Here is a 13,059-nt window from a genome sequence, read left to right as displayed (position 1 = left end):
GATGGATCCACAACCTCATTTACTAAACAGCAACAACAGAATGGAAAGAATAACGTGATATACTATCAAATAAATACATTTTATTGGTGATATCCACTGCATCCCATTCCTTAATAATTAAAAAGGTAACAATGCCTTAACAGATTTTTTTTATCAACTATAATAAAAATGACATCATGTTACAAGCTGCCAAGACTATTGCTATTTTTTTGTATTTCTATGATGCATTTGAGGAATGTTTAACAGATATTGTATTGTAATCTATACAGTTTCTACTGTGACAATAGTTTATCTAACAGGGAAGTACAAACTGGACATACAAGCCCACAAAAATCAATGCTCTCATGATCTCCCCAGGAACATAAATTGGTTGTAAAGCTTGATAAAAAAAGAATCATATGATATTTCTCAATGAATATCAGCAGGCACTGTTATATCACATTCCAGTATAGGCATCACAGGAACAAAAGAGCAAGAGTTTTGTTCAGTAAGATTACAGATTGAAAGGAATACAGCACACTATCTTGAATGAGAAAGTCAGATGTTGCTGAGGTGGCCCTGAGTGCCACTGAGTGAAACTTTTCCAAAAGATGTATTGTTTCAGTGATGCGCCTCTATCATTCTTGCTTTTGACACTAAAGCTGCTGATTTGAGATCAATATCTAGATGCAGCTGTCTGGATGGGCTCACAGGACCATCAATAATGGATGACTTTTTAGCTGTGATGTTCAGACAGGTCTAACCCTCAAAAAACAAACTCATGTCATCCACAAATGCTCAACAGCAAGTCTCTTATTGCCATCAAAAACAATGGAAACAAGTACACCTTAAAAACCTAACAATTATCTCATCTGTGTCTCTTCAGTATTCATTCTTAAGTAACAACAGTGCAATGTTTTTTAGATGGTATGTCATGGCAGGCTGGGTATGAAACCTCACAACATCTTATATATTTGTTTGCATTAATTAGTGAGAGTAATGACTACTAAATGTGCCCCCAGAACCTATGCATTTAGTTAAAAATATAAACCCTGGCATAAACTGTAATAAGCTTGAAGACATGTTTGCTAGTTAGCACTTTAATGACGTTATGTTAACTTGCAAGTAGCTGAATGTTGCTTTACACTCAGCAGAAAAGATTAGAGAGCTGGTTGCCTACAGAATTACCTACTTTTGCATCACTATTCTAAACAGTAATGCACTTTTTACAGTTATTTGTTTAAGTAGTTGCCTGTATGATGACTTGTGAGTAACATCCTGTTGCTGCTCTACCTCAAAGTGAAAATGTATAAATATTTACCATTTTTTTAATTAGGGGGATTCTCAAGAGTTGTTTATTAGCTATTCACATGCATTATTTACTTAGTATGGGAATAACCACAAATTATTTGGGCCCTTTTCTCCGTACAGCAGAAAGTATTGCACAAGTGAATACAAAGAAACCACGTCACTGAAAGTAATCGCAAGGTCGAATAGCAAAGATAAATGGAAAGAGAAAAGTATCAAGATAAATGAACAGCTTACATTTTTTAACCTTAGGCAAGCAGTAAAGCACATTCTGAGTAGTGGATTCAAAAGTTTTAGTGGTAATAATGGAAGAAAGAGCCTTTGTTTTCACAGTGTTTTGTTAGTTAATATGTGAAAGCTGATTGTTGGTATTATATAAGTCTACTAATGAATTAGATTGTTGTTTATCAGCACATTAACTGAGCAGTAGTGTGTAGTAGCTCCCAAGGCTCAAGAAGAGCAATTCAATGTTGTTGCTAATGACAAAGTATGGCTTGACCAAGTTAAAGGAATGTCTAAGTTATGTGTTTAATAGTATTACCATAGTGGCCTTAATTAAGACCCTCTTAGGATTTGGATGTTCAGTTTTTTTCTGTTAAGTACATTTTATTAGCATTAGTATTATCACATATTACCATAGACTATAAATGCATAGCGTTAACCAAGCCAGCAGCTAGCGTTAGGTTCAGCTCCACCCTCTCGTCTAAATGTGGTCACTTCTGGCTTCAAAACTCTGAGACAGCAACGGTCAAAACGGGAGTCCACAAACCGGTTGGTCACATAACAGTGGCTACACCCATTATTTGTTACAGTCTGTGTTCATTTTCATGTCATTACTCACCACATCACAAAGATTAGAGGAAATACCTCACAAATTATACTGATGTGATACAGGGACATACAGCAGCAGCCAGAAGAAGCCAGATTCGCTTTCACTCTACAAGAGAGGATGGAAATGAGGAATAAAAGACAGAAAGAAAGGGAGACCCTCATTTGGTGCATATGAAGTAGAAACTTCATGGTTCCCTAGATATTTCATTTTACTCTTCTACATCTCCTCTGACAGAAGAAGGCATTTGGTGCATTGCACTTTGAGTGTGTGTCTTGAAAAAGGGCTGTGCTGTTCAAGGGAGTAATAAAAGGAAAGAAGCGTAACTTTGATAATGTCTGAATCTGAAGATGTTTGATGTTATTGACCACTTGGAGTGTAACACAGTGGAGCTATTGCAGCATGAGTAATCAAAAAAAAAGAAAGAAAAAAAGAAAATGACCTATTTTAAACATTTTGAATCATTAATACACTATTTATAACAACACCTTAAAATAGGGCCATCTAATATTTTTATACTCAACAAACATTTTATCTTGCGCTGCATGCAGTTTCCCTAACACAGTACTATCCATCCTGCTGAAATGGTTCTCCACACAGTGGGCATGCACAAAGGGGAAATAGAAAGAACAATAGTTATGGTGCACCATCCTTCTGTGCAGGTTTTAATCAAAGAGTGGAGCTCTGACCACCCAGCCAAGACATAACTGGAGGGAGCAGCTAGCCCAGTTAGTGGCCAGTGTGTGAGATGTAAGAGAGGACTATGACTGTCAGTCACCACGGTGCAGAGCCCCCTGGGTACACCCTTTATCTCGTCTCCAGGGCAACCACATACTACCGAATTCCATCTGCCGACAACCCCTGACAAAACACAAACAAGACTGCAGGAAAGTCTTCAGTTTTCATGTGAACAGCTTGAGTGCTTAAGTGTAATGTTTACTTCAGTAGCTATTAGGACATAAATCACTGTTTGAGGCCATGCATCAATTTGTTTTTTATTTTTTGTGTTTCTTTACTCTTGCTTCAATGTGCAATCTTATGATAAATCATTTAATCTACACAATTAAATTTAGTACTGCTATACCTTCACTATATCTATACCTTGTATGAGAGAACATTGCTCAGCCCTGAACTGATGTAATCACATATTCATAATACTGTGTTATTTTACACATGTGTGCTATTTATTCATTAGCTTCAAATGGCGCCACAAGGGTTTAAATATTTAAAGAGAGAAAATACATGTATTTCACCCAGCAGGATGTGAAATATAGAAACTTTAATATCTCAGAAATACACTCTGAGTACAAAGGTGGATTATATTCAGTTAAATGCCAATTAAGCATTTATGTGTTTATTGCTAATAATGTTTAAAGGGTACCAAAGCTGTTTGAATGAAATTGCTGGGGCACTGGTTGTAATGCCAATTATACTGCTTTTTTAAATAATATAAATAGTCCCAAAAATCACACAGCCAAAGAGAGACAAACAGTATGAACAAATAACCAAAAAATAAACCAATAAACATGACAAATATACTGATTAGTGGCTCTTACATTTAAGTATTTTTTTGCAAACCTATCACGTTATTTTGTCCACCCCCTACAGGCAGAAAGTTAATTGCTGCAAGCTCATAAAATCTACAGTGAAAGTATTTTAAAAATGTCCTGTTGGGCGACACATGTTGAGGCATGCTAGAAAATCAGGGTACCACATTTCCAGCATTCTGTGTCATGTGACTGACATGCTCATCACAATACTAATTACAAAACAGCATCCTTGTTGTGCTTCCACACCTCTGAATATTCTTAGGGGTTTTTAATGAAGTGTGTTAGCACAAATTAGTGCCGAAAAGCTTCTAAAGCCCCAAATCACAGGCATTAATGTGTTCCATTAAAAAGCAACAATCTGTGCAAAAGAGAATTCATCTTCAGCTTTTGCTAAGTAGTTACACATTTACACTTCTCCTTAAATGACTCAGAATGCACTCAAGGTATAACATTCATAATCACATTGACATTTTCAGACTCTACTATGTGTATGTCATTTTATTGAGGTAAACAAAAATAAAAGCATCCTGCAGAAGTGCGGCTCTAATGTGGAGAGAGAGCGTAAAGTCTGCCTGTACATCAACACTGTAATAAAAACACCACAGCTACTTTATCTTGTCAGAGAGACACCGCTTATTTGAGATGAGAAGGTCTTCAAAGGGGAACGCTCCTATGCACCGAGCTTAACGAGAGACGGGGGGGGATCTCTTTGATGCAACAGTAGGGTGCATTGTGCCACTTTGATTCCATTTGGAGGGATTGTAATGCGGGAGTGGCCTTTCAGGTAAGGCCTCTTCCACCTGCTTACTATTACATTCGCCTGTCAGTCGCACAGCAGGGGGGAGAGCATCGCAGTGTGAGGAAAGCCAACCAGATGGGCCTTCGTACTCCTTGAGCATACCGAACTTTTCCCACCGCCAGCCGGTGCCTGAAACAAAGCTTCATCTAATCTAAAATTCATTCTCTTTGCTGTAGTAGCAGGCAGTAACTTTAAACGGCACTTGGTCAACCTGAAAACTAATTATTAAATGACAGAAACGACTTAATACAGCTGAATTAAACATGAAAGGAAGAGACCACACAACATAGTCTATCTACATCAAGTCATACAGCCTATATACAGTATACTTTCCAATTATAAGGCCTATTGGTGATGCCTTGTAACAGCTTTTCACATGGCTTCCTTTTATTTCCCGCACATTTCCTTGATGTTTGGGTATGGAGTGGTGTAATAACATGGTCGGAGATCCTGACTTGAAAACTAAGTTTGCCTGAGAATCGTCGAGCAAACAGCGTCTCTGGTATTTTGAGAGAATGAACATACAATTATCTATAATGACTTGTTTACAGCAATCTGCAGTCTGCATGGGGGCAAGTCAATCGCATAATCTCAATACATTGGAACAATGCACAGGTTACTAATGAACAGAATATGACAGGGAGACAAAAATGGGATTTATTGTTGCAATTTGCATTTCTTTTTAACATTTTGTTAAACTTCCACTTTTTTTGAAAACTTCAAATCTTTCTTCTTGTTTTATTTTTGTTGACTTCTAATTTACCTTTAACATCCTCAATCAATGCAGAATGGATGTCTGCTGTTCTCCACAATATAAATCTAAATTGTTGAAAACAATTGAAGAGATGGGAGATACTGACACCGGGTCTTTTATATGAGGCTGATGCAATGCTACAGCCTATTCTTAAGCTCCAAAGGAAAAGATCAGCGTTATTAGCCCTGCAATTCTGCTGGAATGAAAAAAGCCAGGCAGGCCAGCCTCCTCCATTTATAAAAAAGTCTACAGCCTTTAGACTGAGCAGAGAGATTTTCTTTCAGGAGACACACAAAGACAGCTCACACAGCTTCTGACCATGATGAACTTGCCTCTGAAAGAAAAAAAGCACTCAAAAGAAATTAACATAATTTCACAGTTGTAATATTTGGCATGGGGATTTTCACAAATAAGGCTTTACAAAACATCTATTCTGTCAAAGGCCTTCTTGCTGTTATCAAGGCAAGTATAACCCCCCTGAACACACCTTCAAGTATTTAAAGACAATGAAAAACACAGGTGTGCAAAACTAATTTAAGTCCCCATTGTCCAAACACTTTATGATAAATCTTGGCAGCCCATGGGGCAAGGCTCCAGAGATGCTCTAATTTGCATGTCTAAAGTCGACATGCAAATTCATTACCACGCAATCTTTTGCTTCATCACAAGAATGTAAAATACAATCATAGTGTTTGCCAACCACGTCTGCTAGTTGTTTTGAAGCGGTAACGTCACACAACAGCACTTAGCTCGGGTAAAAGGAACACTGCTGGCTTCAGAGACCCCCAGCACAGGTAGAAATACTTCTGACATGGTTAGACGGCACGTCTCACAAACTAGTTCTGATTGAACACACACCAACCCTTAATATTAAGCAATTTGGTAACTTGAAGCTTGGTTTATTCCCTGACAGAACTGCTTGTAGGATGGTTGAATAGCTTTGGACAATTCAATTCTTAATTATCATTGATAAAAAAACAGATAAAAAATATACATGCAGTAAATAGTGCAACGATAAACATAATCAGCTGAAGAGAACAAATTAATTTTTAATGTTTTGGAGGAGAAACAAATTCCTTTTCAGTCTGAAGAAGTTAAAAAAGCAACAGGGTGCAATGGCAGATGACAGTAAGCATGAGAATAGTGTGTTCGGTGTGACAATCACTTTGATTGACAGGGCAACAATAGAGTACTTCAGAACAAACCTCAGCCTGGAGTCGAACACATTTCCCTGAGAAGTCTGAGGCCAAGCAGCTTTCAGGAATACAACGTCTAATTCTTTTATCAGAATCTTTCTACAGAAAAACAGCCGAATCCCTTGCAGTGCTACATGAGCTGAGCTTACCGCTTTGCTCAGCTTTATTGCTAAACAAGTCACATAATGTACTCCTGTATTTAATTTACATGAGTTCAAATTCATCACAGTCGTCAAAGCGGCAGCAATATATTATAAACAGTATAATCCTGCAACACACAGCCTGTCTAACAGTCACAGTCCGACACACACACACACACGCACAGAAAATACATACACACACCCACACAGTGAAGCAGAATGATGTCAGGCCAAATGCTATCTGAGGGAGGATGGGGGATGGTTATACAAGCATGTTTACAGGACATTTCCTGTGGCTGAGCCTTGGGAGCATCATCTATCCTCAGACAAACAAACACTCAGAGTTCCCAAAGCTGAGAGCTATTGTGAAATCACTTCTAATGAAAAAGCCCACACGTCATGTCTTCATTTAATAAAATACCAGTCACTAATCAACAGCTATATAAAGTTGCAGAAATACCTCACAATTAGGCTGTCACCGTTGGAACAAGTGAAGATGCTGTTTACAGACTTGCTTAATACTGTAGGTTTTATAATAATAACCCCCGTGCCAACCATTCATTACTGCGTTTATCCCAGGGAGGACGGTTCACTCTGTAGCTGGTGAACAGACGTGGGCATGGGGTGGTGGGTCAGCCAACATAATAAATGGTTGTCTTCTAGTTTAGATGGAGATAATTTGACAACATTTAGAAAAGCTTATGGAAACTAAATGCTTAGTTTGATTCATTGATTTTTAAATAAGGTTTTTAATGGTAACTGTGAAGTGGAAAAACAACTTTAAAATGCACAATAAACCTCCCATGTGAATTTAGTTGAACATTTAAGCTGCAGTCCTAAACATAAGAAGGAATGAACATCAGTGATTCACATTTTTCTAAATCACATGCCTTACCAGTGAGGAACAAGCAGTTGGCTTATTGTGACTTTTTTTTTTTTTTTTACAAACTGTGTGTGAAGGACACAAACCATCATCCAAAGGCTACCCAAATCTGAGCGGTTCTCTGAGGATTTCTGATTACTGCACTGGGACCAGCCATGGGCCTTTTACTGCACCGTGTTTTAACATGTTTTTTTAATGTTGTTAGATTGTGTTCCATCAAGTTTAAGCCATAGTCTGTAGAAAATATAATCATTTGCCTTCTTAGAGGACGTTAACCTCTGAAACCACTGACATATCATAACAATATAGAGGCCACACTCAGGACAACAGCTCATACGCAGGCCAAGTGTATGCAGGCTCGGTGACAAGTGGTTGGTAAAAAAAACGGCAAACATCTAGCGGGCCAAACAATATCAAATATTTTTCTTGGGAGCTGGCCAGCCAATCCATGACTAAAAGGCTTATGAATATTGGACTTACATGACAGGTGGTGAGAAGGAGGACTGCAAATGGGGTGCTCATAGTTCTCTAAGTCTGTTTGATGTTTAGTAATGAAGTGTTCTGATATAGAAAAATGATGGCTGCAGTTCGGGGGAAGTCTGCTATGTTATTTTATATATATAGTAAAAATCTAATGAGAGTTCAAATGATCATCTTTTAAAGTTTTAGGGCCGATATACCAGACAGGGATTGTTTTGAATGGATATCTTGTCGTTAGTCTTGGACTTAATTTCTGTGTGAGAAACTGGGCCTTACACTTCAATCCATGTTTATGTACTGTATGTCTCACCACCCGGAGCAAGCTACTAGCATGAAGCTTTATTATTGTGTCCAATCAAATAACCATTCTTGTTTTCTAAATAACTACTTTTCAAAAGTGATAAAAATAATAGTGGGATTAATCAATAATGACAGTAATCAGTAGTTGCACACCTAGAATGTAATGAAACAAAAATTGAAACAATAGCACAGGGATATTTTGTATTCTGTAGAGGAACATTTTAAAATGTGGATTTCTACAGAGAACCTTTTAAAGTTTGGGAGCAATGTCCCAGCTGCACCTTAAGGCACTCCCACATTGGCTTTATTTAGCCAAGATGGCTGTCGCTGGGTTTTAACAAAAAATCCTTTTTACTTAAACTTGTCGAACAGGGTGCACTAATGAGTTACTAAACACACGTCGGACTAACTGGCTTTATGCTAATCACTTCCCCACACCATTTTAATGTTACCGGATAGACTTCAAGTATACATCCCCCACTGGTGCCTGGCTATGTGCCCAAGTGCATAGAAGACAAACTTACCTTCCTCATTGAAAATGTATCACTATTTCCCTCGTATCTGCAGTTCTTCCCACCCTACTCACAGAGGGATAATTAGTGCCTTTAGCGTATTCAATTACTGCAGTCAAGTGGAGGGATTAATAAAAGTCAGCAGTTGTTATTTACAACAGGTGTGAACACTAAGTGCTGAGTAGATAATAAAGGGAAAGGCTAGTCATAGCATCTGCAGACAGATCCCAGTTGCACCTGGAACAAATAATGCATGTCCATACCAATAAATTACATTCAAGATGTAGTGGAGTTTCATCATGTTTTGGCCACAGTCCTCATTAGGAGCATTAGTACATGCATTATAATATCAATACAAGCATAGGAAGCTGGTGTATTTAGAGTGCAGCATTTTGTATGTTATAACTTGGTTAGATGTAAAGAGGCAAAAATGCAATTAATATTGATTAATTAATATAATTCAAAGCTAGGAATGGATACAGCCTCCATTTTATGTCTGAAGCAAAGTACTTCACCACTTCCATGTTGATTTTTAAACGTCATCATTTTAAATGTGATGTGTTTTTTTAGGTTTTTTTTTACTAAGGCATGCATTAAACAAAAATCAGCCCTCCCAGTCAAGTCTTTTGGACCATAATTAACACTATTACACTGTCAATCCTAAAAAGAATGAACTACGCAGAAAAGTAACATTTCTAACCACACCTAATTCTGTTTAACTCTAGGAGATGACTTTTTTGAAATCCCATTACCACAAACATTAACTTAATGAATACACCTGTACTAACAGCAGAGACAAAGAGGAAATGTGCAGGACAAGTCACACACACATGCACACTACACACACAATCTCACAGTGACTTGCATACTCGAAACTGCCAAGTACAGTTTCAGTAGTGCGTAGCGCCATTTTACAGTTAATGTATTAACATGAAAGACAACCTTGGCTCAACTGGACCTATTCAGGCAGCATGTGTGAAGGCCGATGAATTATAGTACACTATTCAATTTTGAAACATGAGATGATTACTATTAAAAAAGGGTCCATTAAAGGTCTTCCAGTAATGTCACCACTGATGGTGGGTCATAAAGGGTTATAAACCTCTGTGGCATCCAAAGTTAAGATCATCAATTATTTACTTCCATCTATACGCTCTCCGAGCCCTGCCTCCACCCCTAACTGAAGCTGGGATTTCCAGTTAAAGGAAGGAAAATAAAAATCCAACCTGAAAGTCCTGCTGACCAGCTGCCTGTGTTAGGACCAGATTTATGGGTAATTTAATAGTTTAGGTTAACCATTATATTTTCAGTACTCTTTTTTTTAACTTTTGCACAAGGCAGAACCCTGTTGACACATAAAGGGTGGCATCAAATACCATCATCAATACCACAATCAAAGTCTCAATTCCCATCTCATATGCAGAGTGCAACCTGGAGTGTGGCCAAACTCCAGGTCTGATTTAGTATTAAACTGTTTGCATGGACCTTTGACATACTGCTACTGAGTATCCTCACTGCTATGAATAAACCATTCATCAGAGGATTTCTGTCCACCTGTGGTACCTTACCTACTGACAGAACACTATTCCAGCACAATTGGTATGAAATAGGTTTTGCCTTTGGCTGCCCTGAGAAACAGCAGATTCAGTCATAAGACATGATGATTGAAATGCTAAGTGCTACTCAAGGTTTTTGTTTACATCAAATGTCACCATAGTATGAATATTGCATCTCCTTAGCTGATTGTACCAATATGGCTTCAACTGAGACAGAAACTGTACTAGCTGAAGATGAAGAATATAAGCAAAGCGACAAAAAAAAAAGTCCACTCGTGTTTTTGAATGGGTCTTTACTCTGTTTTGTTTGTGTTCATTTGACTATCCATCCTTCCATCAAAATCTCACTCATTATTAAATGATTCTGATTAGTTGATGGGCAGTTGATGCTATATTTCAATGTTGTTATAACTTCTTTACAAACTTCACTATAGGGACTGGGCAATATATCAATTTATCTATATCGTGATATGAGACTCTTTATCATCTTAGATTTTGGATATTGTCACATTATGTTTTCTTTTCCTGGTTTTAAAGGCTGCATTACAGTAAAGGGATGCAATCTGAATTTAATAAACTGTTCTAGCGATCTGTCTATTATTTGCCTTTACCCACTTTAAATATTTTGTGCACCAATAATCATCCCTACAATATTGCCCCAATATTAATATTGAGATATTTGGTCAAAAGTATTGTAATGTTTAAATGTGTCCATATTGCCAGGTTTTACTTTGCTACAGCACAACTCAGTGCATACTACATAATAAATAATACAACAGGAAATGGGTGAATCGTAGCTTCCACTCCGCTTTATGGTGTACACTCCATGATGCATGAAGTTTCAGAGCACAAAAGCAAGTAAGACACGCTTTATAGTCTCACAAATATATACACAGTACTCTAATAACTCTCTAATATGTTTGCTTAAGTTTTTTTTTGTTTTACTGTGAATATTAACATTGCAACTTGCAGTTTGGCAATTATTTTCAAAGACTAAAAGAGCATCAGAAATAAAAAGCATAGAGGAGCCTACAATGTAGGGATAGTATGAAAAATAATTAAAGTATGAAAACTGAGGCTTTTCAGCAGTAAACCTTGAAAAAAACCTGCACACATTTGGGCCTCTATACACTGCTCGTCCTATTCCAGGATAACTATTTCCCAACTTTATTAGGCCTAAATGTCTAATCTTCCTCCATTTCAGAGATAAACTTCTGATGTTAACAGACCAAACTATCATCCCTAGTGGGTTACACCAAAACAGGAAGTCCACTTTATCAGTGAAGTGGAATTTGAAACTGATCTTAGCGTTTTAGAGGACAATGACTCCTGACAAAGTGCTGGCATCCTCACCCAGATAGTCACACAGCCCTCATTCATGCAGTCATTACATAGACAGTCTAGTTTTCTCTCACTGCTTCCTCTGATGAAGCCTTAAAGAGTGAAAGCATCGTCCATTAATGGAGTGGAGCTCTGCATTTTATGATCTCCACACATCTTGCTGTGAGCAGAGTGAATTCATTCATATCACAGACGCTGTTTAGACACTGCATGCTTTTTATTGTGTCTGGGCTCAGCTGAGCCTATGCATGCAGCGCAGCCGCACACACACACAAATACGAAGTCCAGGAATTACAAGCTCGAATAATGAATTATGTGTGGGGTTTTCTGTAGATTTAAGGATTTTCACCAGCAATATAACTGTTTCCCAATGGGGGACCACGGGCTTACTCAGATCCTGGTGGCTTGAGCTCAAAGAGACTGTATCCGTAAAGCACTTAAATAATCCTCAATGAATGTATCGTCTAATTACATGTCGCCTGTGGCTTTCAGGTAGCAGCAGTTACAGAAGATTATTTCTAGACACGGAGGGGTTAAAAGGCCATGTTGGGCTACTTACTCTTCAGCGCAGTGATTAGCATATTCCCATCCTTGATGAGGTCTTTGATGAATTTATTCGTCCGCTCCAGCTCTATTTCATGGCATTTGAGACGCTCTCTGAAGTCCGGACTGTCCAAAAAAGAGTCACTGAACTCCAAAGTGGGGAGTCCCATTGTAGCTCAGCGACAAAAGTTGCCTTTCAAACTTTATAACTCGGCATATAAAACGCGTTACTTTTCATCACGCAGTGCCATCTAATGCCCCGTTTCCAAGTTCCCCAAAAAAAGTATCACTGCTCCGCGTAGCCTCTCACTTCCGCTTCAATTTTCTCCGCTTTCTTCTCTTCTACCTCTTTTATAAAAATAAAAAAAAACAGTGGTCGTGTGACTCCTGCTGGTTGGTTTCAGATACTTTACAATAGTTTCTGTGCACAGGGACCCTGTCGTGCCTTGCCTGAAAAAAGTCCGTTCAGGGACTACTTTTTTCCTTATTTACGTCAAAAAACGCCTCACTCAAAGATAAGAATAGTAAAAGGTGCATTACACACAAAAACAGGACATACACGTTAATTAAGTGTTTGCTTATGTCTTGGGTCAGGACAACCTTTATAGCATCAATATGCTGCTTTCCGTGTGCACTTTATCTATCCAACTCAACCTCAGCAGACTGAAGCGACCACTCAACAATCTTTCTCTCTGAGTTCACAGCACGTTTATTGGTCAGTGTAGCACACCTGTTGAATAAAAAACACATCAACGTGGCCGGTGGTGACAATCTGACGTACAGCTCCTTGCCCACATCTGCGGTCGTCAATGGCAACAGGGACAAACTGACGCTGTTGCCGTTGGTAACCACTTCAAAATGTGATCGTATAGTTTCTTAAATGATTACA

At 38.2% G+C, this 13,059-nt stretch overlaps 1 protein-coding gene across 2 annotated transcripts in view; it reads right to left on the bottom strand.

The window, feature by feature from the left end:
* LOC128360474 (rho GTPase-activating protein 42) overlaps positions 1-12,438 on the bottom strand; it is a 56,775-nt gene extending 44,337 nt beyond the window's left edge. For both annotated transcript variants that reach the window (XM_053320910.1, XM_053320911.1), the window contains exon 1: positions 12,187-12,438. In XM_053320910.1, coding sequence (XP_053176885.1) covers positions 12,187-12,340 — 154 coding nt within the window. In that variant the 5' untranslated portion in view covers positions 12,341-12,438. The remainder of the gene's footprint in view (positions 1-12,186) is intronic.
* Between the last annotated feature and the right edge of the window lie 621 nt (positions 12,439-13,059).

Source organism: Scomber japonicus, chromosome 6 (genome assembly GCF_027409825.1).
Source record: "Scomber japonicus isolate fScoJap1 chromosome 6, fScoJap1.pri, whole genome shotgun sequence".
Taxonomy (NCBI): domain Eukaryota; kingdom Metazoa; phylum Chordata; class Actinopteri; order Scombriformes; family Scombridae; genus Scomber; species Scomber japonicus.
Note: the sequence above shows the minus strand (reverse complement) of the source record. Positions and strands in the feature narration are given on the sequence as shown.